A 15,832-nucleotide genomic window follows, 5' to 3' on the forward strand; every position below is an offset into this window, starting at 1 on the left:
CTGGCGTCCCCTTGCTGGTGTCCCCTTGCTGGTGTCAGTGGGAGGACTGGCGCCCCCTTGCTGGTGTCAGTGGGAGGGCTGGTGCCCCATTGCTGGTGTCAGTAGGAGGAATGGTGCTCCATTGCTGATGTCAGTAGGAGGAATGGTGCCCCATTGCTGATGTCAGTAGGAGGAATGGTGCCTTATTGGTGGTGTCAGTGGGAGGACTTGTGCCCCATTGCTGTTGTCAGTGAAGGAATGGTGCCCCATTGCTGGTGTCAGTGGGAGAAATGATGCCCCATTGCTGGTGTCAGTAGGAAGAATAGTGCCCCATCAATGGTGTCATTTGGGGGAACAGTGTCCAAAGAGCCAGATAAAGGCAAGCAAAGGGACTTATCTGGCCCTCGGCCCACAGCTCGGAGACCACTGTAATAGTTGGTAGCTAGCAGAGAAAGGATTTAAAAGATATCTAAACCCAATAACAACAATGTGCTCTATTTTACCTTACCGGTCCTTAGATGTGGTGGCTGCAGTCGTTTTCTAAGTAGGCCAAGTACATTTTCTGCAAGTACAGAAAATACCTGTTGATTCTGCTGGGAGTCCACTGTCCTAGTAACTTTCTTAGCACTGATCTGATTACTCAAGATTATCTGTTACCTTCTGTGAACTACAATCCCCCCCATGTAATGGAGATGAGAAGGTGTTTGTAGACCAAATCATAAGACCAATCTAGGATGATAATATTGCTTCTCTATAGCTACAGTGCAATGCATAAGCTTTGTTACCTTAGGACAGGAAATAGGTTCCGGGCAGGATCATCAGGTGATAATAAAAGAAAAAAAAGGTCTTAAAAAAAAAAACATGCATCTACACATCTAAAGATTGGTAAGCTGTGACACACATTTGTTTTTTTGGGGTTAGATATGTCTTTTTTTAATAAAGTGGAGATATTGCATTGTTGTCAGATGGTACACAGGGAGATCAGATCTTTCTGACATGCCTCCAGAGCAGTGGGACCATAAGCTGAATTCACACTTTTATCGTATGTGTTTTCAATTGAAATAAAAGGAAATACAGGACGACAACAAGTGTTAAATTAAGTTTTTTAACATTAAATTGAGGCTCATTTTGGGCAGCAGAATCGGGTGTTTTTTTTTAAATTGAAGCAGTACTTACCGTTTTAGAGATAGATCTTCTCCGCCGCTTCCGGGTATGGTCTTCGGGACTGTGCGTTCCTATTTGATTGACAGGCTTCCGACGGTCGCATACATCGCGTCACGAGTATCCGAAAGAAGCCGAACGTCGGTGCGGCTCTAAACGGCGCCTGCGCACCGACGTTCGGCTACTTTCGGAAAATCTTGACGCGCTGGATGCGACAGTCGGAAGCCTGTCAATCAAATAGGAATGCCCAGTCCCGCAGCCCATACCCGGAAGCGGCAGACAACATCGCTCTCTAAAACGGTAAGTACTGCTTCGATTTAAAAAAAAAAACACCCGATTCCCCTAGACAAAATGAGCCTCAATCTAATGTTAAAAATTGAGTTTTTGGGTGAACCTCCACTTTAAAGTGCATTGTTGAGCACTGCATGCAGTACTGACTGTTGACATGTCATAATGCTAATTGATTCCTACGCACTATTCCCAACGCACATGTTCCTGTAGAAATGTCTGTATGTATAAGTGGGTGCCGAAGTGACCACCAGCTGGAACTGTGAATACGGGAAATGTCCCCAGCACACCATGGATCTCCAGAATGGGTCTAAAGATTTATTCGGCAATCAAACCGCTACAGCAAATAGCAACGTTTCAGAGCCACGCATGACCCCTTCATCAGGCATGTGATGTGATGAAGGGGTCCTGTGTGGCTCTGAATTATTGCTATTTGCTGTAACAATGTGATTGCCAAATAAAACTTTGGACCCATTCTGGAGATCCATGGTGTGCTGGGGACATTTCTCGCTCTGATAATGCTAATTGATGTGCATCGTGACGCACTGACGTCGGGATGCGCTTTCACTGATTTCAACTGAAAACGCATCAAGCAAGAAAGCAAGGGTGGGAATCCAACCTCATGTCAATATTTAGATTACATGATAGGAAAAAATCATTTAAATGGCAAAATAGTGGGACTATACAGCTTCTCACATGTGACAATAGTGAATCATTCTGCACTGTGAGCATTGCTCTCACTTGGATTCTGACTTCCTTCCAGGAAAGGGTTCTGATTGGTCTCCTGGCAGTAAAGATACACCAGGAATCCAGTCAACAGAAGCAGGAGGAGGAGTTGCAGCCATAGTGGAAGGAAGCGACTGGTTGGTTGGTTGGGTTCTTCTTCCATTGCTTTTGGACGGATGGGCCTGCGAGGTTCCACTCCCTGTGAGTAGGAGGACTGCTGACGCAGTTGGGAGATGTTCTGGTACGCGTTTTCCCCAATTCTAGAACTGGGACAGATAAATGGAAATGATAAAATGGAAAGCTATCATACAGGGGGGTAAGTCAGATACAATAAAATGAGGACATTTACAAATTACATTTGAGAAACACATTTTGCAGCTGAGCCACTTGCTTACTGGGCACCTAAACCCCCCCCTCCTGCCCAGACCAATTTTCAATTTTGAGCGCTGACACACTTTGAATGACAATTGTGCGGTCATACAACACTGTACCCTAATAAAATTGTTATCATTTTCTTTTGGTGGTATTTAATCACCGCTGGGTTTTTTATTTTTTTGCTAAACAAAAATATGAAAAAATAAATAAAAATCATGTTTTTTATAGTTTGTTATAACATTTTGCAAACAGGTAATTTTTCTCCTTCATTAACATGCGCTGATGGGCACAGATAAGGTGGTACTGATGGGGCCTGAAGGGGGGCACTGAAGGACACTGATGGGTACTACCGATAGATGGCACTGGTAGGTGGCACTGTAGGCACTTGTAGGTGGCGCTGGTGGGCACTGGTAGGCGACACTGTTGTGCACTGGCAGGTGGCAGAGATGAGCTGGCAGCAGCTCTCCCTGATCGGGACCGATGTCCCTCTGAAACCCCTCGGTGATCGGCTTTTTTTTTTCTCCTCCCACTTTCAGCACAAGGAGAAAAAATAGCCGATTACCGGCTCTGTTTACATCACGTGATCCAGCTGTCATTGGCTGACAGCTGATCACATAGTAAGGGGTCAGGATCGACCCCTTACTTCGATCTGTGATCCAGCGAGTCTCAAAGACTCGCTGATCACAGAGCGTGCCGCTTGCACGGGAGGACGTCTATTGACACCCTCTCGGCAAAGTAGGTCCATGCTGTAGCCGTCATTCGGCTATAGCGCGGATCCGAAAAAGTTAAAGTGTTTGTTAAAATATATACCGTATTTATCGCGGTATAGCGCGCTCCCGCGTCTACCGCGCACCCCTAAAGTTGCCCCGACTCCTGTGGAAAAAAGTTTTTTTGTACTTACATTTTTGGTGTCTTGCGCAGCGTCCATCGGCGGCCTCGTCGGGTCCGGCGTCCGTCTGCGACTTCGGGTGTCCTCTTCGTCGGGTCCGGCGTCCTCCCCGCGCCGAGTTTGAATACTGCGCCGACATATACAGAGCGCAGTACACTCGTGTATTGTCGGCAATGCTCGGCTACACTCGCGCTGACGTCCAGGACGTCAGCGCGGGAGGAGCCGAGACTGCCCGACAATACACGAGTGTACTGTGCTCGGTATATGTCGGCGCAGTATTCAAACTTGGTGCGGGAAAGCGGGTATCGGCGTATACCGCGCACCCGCAATTTTGCCCTGATTTTATATACACACACACACACACATCCTGGTCCCTTAAAGCAGATTAGACAGCACAGTGCTTGTGCTGTGTAATCTGCCCCCCTCTAAACTGTAAAAAAAAAAATCCTTGAACCTGCCGCTTCCTGTATCCCCGCTCTGCGCTGACCACAAAAATAAGGGCTGCTCAGCTCTGTTCAATGTTGTCAGAGTACGTCCCTGCATCATACGCTGCTGTCCCCTCTCTCCCTCTCCTTCCTGCCTGTCATCTCCCTCTCTGTGTCTGTCTCCGGCCCGCCCCTCCCGTTGCTATTATTGTAAAATAAAAACCTGAAATTGTCTATAAGAGGTTGGCATAGCACACTATGTAAGTAGTTTTCAAAAACAAGTGTTCTAAATACCTAATTTGAACTGTCTTCAGGCCGGTCAAGTGACCCGCGGCCGCATTAAAGCTACGATACAGAGCTTCTGTGAAGGAGACGAGCGGCCACGTGATCCCCCTGGCTGACATCCAAGGGAGATCATGTCCCCTCCCGCAGAAGACATTCATCGGAGCTGTAAAGCGGCCTCGAGTCACGTGACCGGCCTGAAGACAGCTGAAATTCTGTGTTTTGTTTAAAACAACTTACATAGTGTGCTATGCCAGCCTCTAATAGAGGGGCTGGCATACTCTTATAAAAATGGGTTAACAAACCCTTTTAAAACAGAGTTCCACCCAGAAATGGAACTCCCGCTGATAGGATTCCTCCCCCCCCCTTCGGTGTCACATTTGGCACCTTTCAGGGGGGGGCAGATACCTGTCAAATTCAGGTATTTGCTCCCACTTCCGGCAAAAGAACGACTCGCGCATGCGCAGTAGGGAACCTGGAGTGAAGCCGAAAGTCTTCACTGCCTGGTTCCCTTACCAGGAATTGCGACGGCAGCACCCATGAGCTGTACAACTTTATTTACTCCCTCACCCGGATAAACCTGCCCAAGTCGGCGAAGCAGGCGCTGTTGGGAAGTGGGGGGGTTGAGGCCCCTAAATCTGGCAGGCGACTACTGACATTTATTTTTATTTCGGCCAGGATCACCATTGCCAGAAACTGGAGGTCAGCTGCTCTCCCATTTGAACAGCTTAAGGGCAAATTATCCTGGCTGATGTTAAATGAGAGGTTGTCGGCCCTAACACAAGATAAAATGAAATTTTTTCATCAGGTGTGGGATCCTTGGATTGGTTACCTCACTAATGATACCAGTGTGCGTGGGACTTAGTTATAATTTTCAGTTCTATAGCTTGGAAATGCCGATCCGTGGTTCCCCCCTCCCCCTTCACTTCTTACTTTTCTCTTCTTTTTCTCTTTCCTTTCTAGTTCTTTCCTTTATATCTTATTTTCTTTCTTGGACTTCTCTGTCCTTATTGCCTTTGTATATTGTTATTAACATGACCGGATTCAGCCCATGCAGGGTTTGCTGGCTTTGACGTCCTCTTTCCTGCCTTCTACGCATTGTGCGATCATTGTCGGTCAACGATCGACCCGAAGTTGAGGGAAAGAATTGTTTGTTGCTAGTCTATGTGATCTCTATTAGATTATGTATTCTATTTTTGTTTTTCTTTTACCAATGTTTTCATGATATTCCAACTAGGAGTTTTAGACGTCAGGGCCCTTGATATTGAAATCTCATTTGCTATTATGATTGTACAATGACTAGATACGCTTCTTGTCTGTTAATATCATTTCATCTTTTCTAATAAAAACATTGGAACATAAAAAAAAAAAAATCCCAGGCCGAACTCCGCTTTAAAGTAGAACTATAGACAAATCCTTTTATTTTTTTGGATAGAGTAAGTTAAGGTTATAGCCCCTGTTGGTTTATTTTTTGCCCTCTTTGTCCCATTAGGGAGATTTCCCTTCACTTCCTGTCCCATAGCCAAAAGAGGAAGTGAGGGTAAATCCCTGCTAATTAGGGTAATGCCTTGGAGACCCCCAGGCCTTTAGAACTACTATCCTAGTTGAAAGATTTCCCCCTCTTTATTACCTTTCTTGGGACAGCCTGACATTTGGGATTTTCTTTTACTTTCAATGATAATGGTAAACAGGACTAATGGGCTGAATCTCCCTAACTGGGGGTACAGACAGTAATAACAACTGACGGGTGTTCTAATCCATCTCCAATCTATCCAAAACGAAAGAAAACATTTTTCCTTTAGTGAGGCTTTAAGCTCTTTGCGACCACGCTATATAGCGATCTTGCACATTTCCGGGAGGGCGTCTATTGACATCTGCCCAGAACCCTGCCCCTCCGCGCACCCCCAGGGCATGCATCAGGAGTGCTCTGTGATCGCTGTGCCCTTCAGACACAGCTGATCACAGGTCGAGGTAAAGGGCCAATCACAGCAGCCCTTTACCATGTGATCAGCTGTGTCCAATCACAGCTGATCACCGTGTAAACAGGATTTGCCAGTTATCAGCTGGGGGGGGAGGAAAGCCGGTAAGCAGCAATCCACATAGTTGACATCTACACTGATCATCAGTGCAGTCCCACCAGTGCTCATCACTGCAGCAACAGGAAGCTCTATCTATCTAAAAAAAAAAAATGACATTTTTTTGGGGTAAGTTGTTGCATGACCACTCAATTGTCATTCAAAGTGAGACAGCATTGAAAGCGGAAAAAAAAAAAGCTGACTAATACGGGAGTGTGAAAAATCTGGTGCCGATATGCAGAGAAACCAATCAGCTTCCAGGTTTTATTGTCAAAGCTTAATTGAACAAGCAGAAGTTAGAAGCTGATTGGCTACCGTGTACAGCTGCACCAGATTTTGCACTCTCCAGTTTTAGTAAATCTACCCCTATGTTGCAGACAGGAACACGAGGTGAAAATAAAGGGAAAGTAAAACTAAACCAGGTACCACATCTAAAGACTGGTAAGACTTTCAAAGTAAAAAAGGCATAAATCTGTGGAATTTCAGGCTAAACCTAATCTTAAAAATATTCCCTCCCCTCTACTAAAACCTATTCTGATTAACCTGTATAATAAATATCTGTATACTTACATATTTTCAGGCCACACCTGGTCCAGGCATGTGATCTGTCTCCCCTGTATCAGTGAGTGCCAGCTACAGGGGAGAGCAGGGAGAGCCAACAATGAAATGGCCATTAAACTCTATGGATGACGTCACCGCTCCCAAACATTGCCAGCTGTTGTCGAGCACGCTCCTCTCCCCCGCAGCTGCCGCTAGCTGACACAGAGGAGATTGTGTGACCAGAGCAGAGTGGCCTGAAAATAGGCAAGTATATACATCTTTCCTTCACAGTTTAGTCAGAATAGGCGTTAGGAGGGGGGAAGCATTTTTGAGATTAGTTAGACTTTGGCCTTGGATTCCACTTAAACTTTAAATGCTTAAACTCTTAATTTTACGGTTTATACACATTTTCATCCTGTGCTCAGTTTTCATTTATGGGTTTACTTGAACACCTACATGGGGGGAAAAATATATATATAGGATCCAGCTGTACCGAGCAAATCAGAAGAATCTGTTCAAATCACTTACTTGTTTCGCAGATCTTCTCTTATCTGAAAAATAAAGATTTATTTTTTATCATATAAAAAATATAGACACCAAGGTAACTGATAGACCTATTAATACCATTAAAAGAATTCTGCATTAAAGTATCTGGAACAAGAAATGTCTGTGCTGTCCAAAGTAACCAGTTTATTATCTCATTGGCTGCTTCCATGTAAGAGTCCCAATTAACAATAGCATAACGCCGCGGCTCCTGAAGAAACGGCACGAGCGAGCCGTTTCTTCAGTGCCGATGACATTGGCACATGCAGATACAGTGAATATCTCCTAAACCGAGCTTCAGCCATTATTCTCCTTTGGGTCACAGAAGTGCGCTTAGTTCTGCACTCCCGTGACCCAGATTCAGCCGACAGTAGGCTCAAGCCCGTTGTCATGTTACGTCACAGAGCCCGTCCAGGCTCTACAGGGAACCCAATAATGTTCGGATCTGCCAGAATGCCTGAAAGCCTGCGATTTCAAGTTTAGCGCTCCAGAGAGCGTTGGAGGGGCAGAGCACAGAGCTGATGACTGACAGTCACTGGTGACTGGCTCTGTGCTCAGAGTGAAGCTGAAAACTGAGCGATCAAGAGGTCTTTGATTGCTCAGTTCTTGGCGCAGAGGAGGCGTGGGACAGCTCCAGCATCAGGTCAATGCTGCCTTCACACAGGTGAGTATGTACATAAATTTTTTCTTATCCCCCACTTTTCTTTTAAGTTCCACTTCTGGGACAGATGTGACAGATGTAAAAGACATCTGCTGTATTTGGAAGTATTTTTTAAGTTTCAATATTCTGTTTGTAAAAGTAAAGCAGACACTTACCACCCTCTGGTGAGTTTGTGGTTCCTGGTAGGTTTTGGTGTAAGTTTCTTCTTCATATGTTTCAAAGTCATCTATTTAAAACAAAACAAAAAATACAGCATTCAAGGTTTTTCCTAAAACGTACAGCATTCCCCTTGGTGAGATTTACATAGGAACTATAAGCTACTGCTAACAGGTCTATGGACTTATTTACACCACAATGTTCGCATTAACCACGTCAAGACCACAATAGGTATATGTCGCGGCTTTGAAGTGGTTTTCCCGGGATTATGGCTGAAGATATCGGCCATAACCCCAGTAACGTTTTTTACAGCCCACGGCTGGCTTTCTCATGAAAGCAATCCAAATGGCTCATGCGCCACTGGAGCGCTTTTTAACCACTTGCCGACGGCGCACCGTCATTATACGTCCACAAGGTGGCTCTGCTGGGCGAGAGCACGTAATATGACGTCCTCTCTCCCAGCCGCCACTAGGGGCGCGCGCGCGCCGCCGGAGGCACGCGCGCCCCCGACTCCCGTGCGTGTGCCCGGCGGGCGCGATCGCCGCCGGGCACACACGATCGCTCGGTACAGAGCGGGGACCAGGAGCTGTGTGTGTAAACACACAGCTCCCGTTCCTGTCAGCAGGGGAAATGCTGATCTTCGGTTCATACAATGTATGAACCGAGGATCAGTGTTTCCCCTAGTGAGGCCACCCCCCCCCCCACAGTAAGAACACACCCAGGCATACTTAACCCCTTCCCCGCCCCCTAGTGTTAACCCCTTCACTGCCAGTGGCATTTTTATAGTAATCCAATGCATTTTTATAGCACTGATCGCTATAAAAATGCCAATGGTCCCAAAAATGTGTCAAAAGTGTCCGAAGTGTCCGCCATAATGTCGCAGTACCGGAAAAAAAAAATCGCTGATCGCCGCCATTACTAGTAAAAAAAATATAATAAAAATGACATAAAAATACCCCCTATTTTGTAAACGCTATAACTTTTGCGCAAACCAATCAATAAACGCCTATTGCGATTTTTTTTAACGAAAAATATGTAGAAGAAAACGTATCGGCCTAAACTGAGGAAAAAAAATGTTTTTTTATATATTTTTGGGGGATATTTATTATAGCAAAATGTAAAAAATATTATTTTTTTTCAAAATTGTCGCTCTATTTTTGTTTATAGCGCAAAAACTAAAAACCGCAGAGGTGATCAAATACCACCAAAAGAAAGCTCTATTTGTGGGAAAAAAAGGACGCCAATTTTGTTTGGGAGCCACGTCGCACGACCGCGCAATTGTCTGTTAAAGCGACGCAGTCCCGAATCGCAAAAAGTACTCTGGTCTTTGGGCAGCAATATGGTCCGGGGGGTAAGTGGTTAAAGCGGCGAGAGGAAGGGAGGGGGGGTCTCCGCCGGTTTGCCTGAGAAACAATCCGACGGTGCGGCCGGCTGCTCCCATATGCGATCAAAGAGTAGATTTTTTTTTTTTGATCTTGGATGACCGGAACGACGTCATGACGTCACTTTTCCGGTCCAGGCTAAAACCAAATTTTTTTTTTAAAAAGCAAAAGATCAAAAAAATAAATGTTGTTGATCTTTTGCTTTTAAGAGTAAATAAATGATTTGAGGTATTTATGACAGCAAATTACACCATAAAGAGGACCTGTCATCATTAAACAATGGAAAGTAAACTAAATAAGGAAAACAAATATTTTAAAGCACCCCTATTCCTCCACGCGCAGAAGCAAACGCATACATAAGTCAGCACGCATATGTAAACATCATTCGTAGCACACGTGATGTATCGTCACAAACATTAGCGCTAATTCTAATTGTAACTATAAACTGGTAACCTGTAAGGGCGTTTAAAGCGTCGCCTATGGAGATTTTTAGGTACCATAGTTTGTTGTCATTCCATAAAATGTTCCAATTTTAAAGCGTGATATGTTAGTTTTACATTTTACAAACACATTGGGCTTTATATTTTTCAAAAAATACATTAGTGTATTTTTAAAAAAAATGAGCTTGCAAAACCGCTGTGTAAATACTGGCCCAGATTCAGGTACATTTGCGCGATATTTGCGGGGGAGCAGGGCAACGATTTTGCCCTGCGCCCCCGAAAATATTTTGCGCTGCCCTCGATTCACGGAGCAGTAGCTCCGTAAATTGCGAGGGCGCGCCGGCAAAATTGCCCGGCGTAAGCGCGCGCAATTTAAATTAGGTGCGCTCCCGCGCCGAGCGTACAGCGCATGCTCCGTCAGGAAACTTTCCCGATGTGCATTGCGGCAAATGACGTCGCAAGGACGTCATTTGCTTCAAAGGGAACGTGAATGGCGTCCAGCGCCATTCACGATTCACTTACGCAAACGACGTGAAATTCGGCGGCTATACTTTAGCATTGGCTGCCCCTACTATTAGAAGGGGCAGCCTTGCGCTAAAGTTGCCGTATGGAAACTCCGTACCTGGCTTGCGCATGTTTGTGAATCAGTGGTAGTATGCAATTTGCATACTACACGCTGATCACAATGGGAGCGCCCCCTAGCGGCCCACGCAAGAATGCAGCCTAAAATCTGCGTGGCATAAGAGCCTTATGCCGCGCAGATTTTAGGCTGCAGTCGGTGTAACGAGGTTCCTGAATCAGGAGCACTCGTTACACCGGAGCAAGTAAGCAATTGCGCCGTGTAACCTATGGTTACACGGGCGCAATTGCTTCTTGAATCTGGGCCACTGTGTATATGTGTGTGTGTGTGTGTATATGTGTTTAGGGGTTCTAAATAATTTTCTAGCAAAAAATTTCCTGGAATCCAGAGATGTCGGCACCCCAGTAAATGTTTGCATCGGCTCTCGGGTGCTGCCACTGCCATTCATAGTAAGGGAACTTGGCAGTGAAGCCTTGCAGTTTCACAGCCAGTTCCCTACTGAGCTTTCTGAATGGCCCAATGGTGGGGGAAGGAGGAGGGGGCCAAACTAGCGGATGATCGCGGTGCAGCGATATCTCCCGGAAGTGATGACAGGTTTTAATGTGTGGCTTGACTCTTTTTCTCCGCTGAGGTGGTTGATGGTGCCTTCATCTGTATGGGGTATGCTTGGGGAGGGTAGACCCAGCTCCCTTGTGGGGTTGCATCCTCCACCCCGTTGTTCTTGCATTTTTAGTGTGGGGTGGTTCCATTTGGGTTTGGTTTTGGGGAGGGTGGTATAGGGGAGATTTTATGCAGGGTGAGGAGGTGGAGTATTTGTTTTCCTCCAGGGGGGACTTGCTCTGCTAAAAAATATATATAATGTTTGGGGGTTCTGAGTAAATTTCTAGCAAAAAAAAAGAAAGATGATTTTTACATGTAGAAGTAGAGTGCCAGAATAGGCCCGGTATGCCAGTGGTTAAAGTAATCAGTCACCCAGGGTTCACACATTTTAAGATTTGAGTCAAAATAGAAAAATGTGTGAAAATTGTGAGAATCTTGGGAGGAATTAACAGAGCGTGACTGACAGATATGATGTAGAGTATTTCTTTAGTCACTGGGGCAGATTCAAGAAGCACTTGCGCCCGCGCAACCATAGGTTGCGCGGCGCAAGTGCTTACTTGCTCCGGTGTAACGAGTGCTCCTGATTCAGGAACCTCGTTACACCGACTGCAGCCTAGGATATGACAGACATAAGCCTCCTTATGCCTTCATATCCCAGGCTGCATTCTTGCGTTGGCCGCTAGGGGGCGCGGCCATTGTGATCGGCGTATAGTATGCAAATTGCATACTACCACCGATTCACAAAAGTTGCGCGGGCCCTGCGCACGCAAGGTACGGAGTTTCCGTACGGCGACTTTAGCGCAAGGTTGCTCCTGCTATAGCAGGGGCAACCTATGCTAAAGTATAGCTGCGCTTCCCGCTCGTGAAATTTAAATTTCACGTCGTTTACGTAAGTGATTCGTGAATGGCGCTGGACGCCATTTACGTTCACTTAGAAGCAAATGACGTCCTTGCGACGTCATTTGCCGCAATGCACGTCGGGAAAGTTTCCCGATGGAGCATGCGCTGTTCGCTCGGCGCGGGAGCGCGCCTAATTTAAATGATTCCCGCCCCCGGCAGGATCATTTACATTAGGCAGCCTTACGCCCGGCTGTTTAGCATATCGCCCGCGCAATTTACGGAGCTACTGCTCCGTGAATCGCGGGCATTTCAAAATATTTGCGTGGGCGCAGAGCAAAACTCGTTGCCCTGTGCCCACGCAAATATTGCACGGATCTACCTGAATCTGGGCCCTTGTATTTCAGAAGGCAGGCTCTGTGAAATGTGTGACACAAGCAGAGCATCGGTGCCACATTTCGGAAATTTTCAACCTGTGTACGGTTTTTGAAAAGTTGCACAGATGCTGTATGACATGCTGAACATAAGTCAAGATCGCTCTTTACACAAGATTTACGGTAGGTGTGTTGGCAACATATCTTTTTTTATTTTTTTTTTTATTATTGCTCTGATGCCACCCACCAGTAGCTCAAGTACCCTGCCACTGGGTGTATATTGTTCTGGTGAGCGGAAGGATTTGCCCCCTTAACGACCAGGCCATTTTTTGTTATACGGCGCGGCGTTGCTTTAACTGACAATTGTGTGGTCGTGCAACGTTGTATCCAAACAAAATTGATGTCCTTTTTATCCCCACAAATAGAGCTTTCTTTTGGTGGAATTTGATCACCTCTGTGGTTTTTATTTTTTGCGTTCTAAACAAAAAAATAACAACAACTTTGAAAAAAAATAATAATATTTATATTTTACTTTTTGCTATAATAAATATCCCCCAAAAAATAAATTTTTCATCAGTTTAGGCCAAAATGTATTCTTCTACATCAGGGCTCAACATTTTAAGTCCTGAGCTACTAGTCAGGTCTCAAGGGTTACTCGCCACCAGTTGCCCAACCCAACCCTTACCCTGCCCAACCCCTAATCACGCCATCATAAATTATCTCATGAAATTACACTTGAATGTTTTATGCAGAACTAAGTTACAAAAATAAATATTAACAGTTCCCCTCTGCACAGCTTTACCGTGACCTGTGCTTATAAATGCAGCGTTACCTGTGCCCATCAATGCAGTGTGACCGTGCCCATCAATGCAGCGTGACCCCATTTGCAGCCTGACTGTGCCCCCATTTGCAGCCTGACTGTGCCCCCATTTGCAGCCTGACTGTGCCCCCATTTGCAGCCTGACTGTGCCCCCATTTGCAGCCTGACTGTGCCCCCATTTGCAGCCTGACTGTGCCCCCATTTGCAGCCTGACCGTGCCCCCATTTGCAGCCTGACTGTGCCCCCATTTGCAGCCTCCCTGTGCCCCCATTTGCAGCCTTACAGTACCCCCATTTGCAGCCTGACTGTGCCCCCATTTGCAGCCTGACTGTGCCCCCATTTGCAGCCTTACAGTGAGAGGATGCCCGGATCATGCATGGAGTTAGAGGAGAGCCGCGGGATCACCGAGCGGTAAAACACACCGTAACAGCTGACATTGAAACTGTCTCTGCTCACAGATCTCACACAGGCCCGCCTCCTCCTAACCCTGTGCCTGTAATAGACAGAACAAGGATCCAATGCTGGGATGCATCCTGTCTGTTACAGGTGCGGGGTTAGGAGGAGGCGGGGCTGTGTGAGAGTAAGCAGAGCGGAGATAGTTTCCATCTCAGCTGTTACAGCGTGTTTGACCGCTCGGTGATCCCGCGGCTCTCCTCTAACTCCATGCACTCTTCCACCGGGAGAATGGCTCCTGATCAACCCGGCCCACCAGCGGTGCTCGCCCCCCCACTCCCAGGCAGCCAAGCTCCTCACCAGCCCTCATTTTCCACTCGAAAAATGCGAGTGGAAAATTTGAGGGCTGTTCTACATATTTTTGGTTAAAAAACAGCGCAATAAGCATATATTGACCAGTTTGCCCAAAAGTTATAGTGTCTACAAAATAGGGGAGCTATGGCATTTTTATTATTATAATTTTTTTAATAGTAATGGCAGCGATCTGTGATTTTAAGCGGGGCTGCGACATTGCGGCAGACAAATCAGACACATTTTTGGGACCAGTGACATTTATACAGCAATCACAGCAAAAAATAACCACTGATTACTATATAAATATCACTGGCAGAGAAGGGGTTAACACTAGGGGTTATGACAACAGCTGGTCGGCAAGAGTTTAACTAATTTTTGTCATAAGAAAAAAAAATTAAGTTGCTAATGCTGACCTTCATTTTGAAAATGCTAGTTGCCTGGCTTTTAGTGCTTTCGAATCACAACGCATATCTGAAATGAAGGTCAGAATTTCTTATCTCCTCACCTGATCATGTGTATGGGCCAAAAGAAAGTATTAAAGTAGAATTCCAGCTACAGCCTAGTCTTGAAAATACTCCCTCCACCCGCACCCTGTAAACACCTATTGTATACTTGAATTAAAAAAAAAAAGATGTAGATACACTCGCCTATTTGAAGTTCGCTCCGGTCTGGGTCTGCTGCAGGGGACTGGGGGTGAGCACCCCTAAATGGCTGGGAAAGCCAGGAGTGGTGATGTCACCCATAGGCTCCTAAGGTGCAGCCATTGATGGTGGTCCCTCCTCTCCCCTGCAGCCGCTGCTGCCTGACACAGAGGTGGATCTCATGACCGGACCAGCGGGGGCTGAAAATGGGTAAGTATATACATCTTTTTTTATACAGGTTAGTTAGTATAGGTTTTGGGGGGGGGGGGGGGGGCATTTTTAAGACTAGTTAGGATTTAGCTGGCATTCTACTTTAGCCTAGCAGCACTAGGGTCGCTGGTTTGAATCTCAACCATGGCACTACCTGTCTGGAGTTTGCATGTTCTCCCTGTGTGGGTTTCCTCCGGCTACTCCAGTTTCCTCAAACATTCCAAAGATATGTTGGTAGGTTAATTGGCTTCTGTCTAAATTGGTACCGGTATGTGTACGAAAGTTAGGGACCTGAAGCCAGGCAGGTACACACTATTATGCCACATATACACGATCGGATCATCCGATGAAAACGGACCGATGGATTTTTTCATCAGATATCCGATGAAGCTGACTTTCATCAGTCGTGCCTACACACCATCAGTTAAAAATCCGTTTGTGTCAGAACGCGATGACGTAAAACACTACGACGTGCTGAGAAAAATGAAGTTCAATGCTTCCGAGCGTGCATTGACTTGATTCTGAGCATGCATGGATTTTTAACCGATGGACTTGCCCACAGACGATCGTTGTTTTTTCTATCGTTTTTTTTTTATTTTAAAACAGGTTCTACGTTTTTTCACCGATGGGAAAAAAACGATGGGGCCCACACACGATCGTTTCGTCCGATGAAAACGGTCCATCGGACCATTTTCATCAGACGAACCGATCGTGTGTACAGGGCATTCGTTTTTTTTTTCATGCAACCCAGCACTCCGATCAGCGCTATCTGCCATTGATCGGCCGCTGGTTTTTCGACCAACATACACACAGGCGGAATATCTGTTTTTTTTGTTTTGGAACCAGCAAATGCCATTCTGCCTGTGTGTACAGGGCTTTGGGCTGTAAGCTCCTTGAGGGCAGGGACTGATGTGTATGTACAATATATATGTAAAGCGCTGGGTAAATTGATGGCGCTATACAAGTACCAATAAAAAAAAAATTAAAATAATAAAGCATTAGCTGGGGCTTGACAGCCAGGGAATTAACATTCTCAAACCAGAGGTCAGCAATGATAACCCCCCTACACTCCTCATGACACAGCCACTTGAACATAGTTGA

The 15,832-nt window shown here is 45.8% G+C and overlaps 1 protein-coding gene across 1 annotated transcript in view; it reads right to left on the minus strand.

Moving 5' to 3' along the window:
- Positions 1-2,073: 2,073 nt before the first annotated feature.
- The window catches only part of EMD (emerin), a 58,717-nt gene continuing 44,958 nt past the window's right edge, over positions 2,074-15,832 (minus strand). The window contains exons 5-7 of the mRNA XM_040322955.1: positions 8,100-8,170; positions 7,269-7,291; positions 2,074-2,420 (exon numbers count right to left, since the gene is read on the minus strand). Coding sequence (XP_040178889.1) covers positions 2,141-2,420; positions 7,269-7,291; positions 8,100-8,170 — 374 coding nt within the window. The 3' untranslated portion in view covers positions 2,074-2,140. The remainder of the gene's footprint in view (positions 2,421-7,268; positions 7,292-8,099; positions 8,171-15,832) is intronic.

The sequence above is a fragment of the Rana temporaria genome, chromosome 9, assembly GCF_905171775.1.
Source record: "Rana temporaria chromosome 9, aRanTem1.1, whole genome shotgun sequence".
Taxonomy (NCBI): Eukaryota; Metazoa; Chordata; class Amphibia; order Anura; family Ranidae; genus Rana; species Rana temporaria.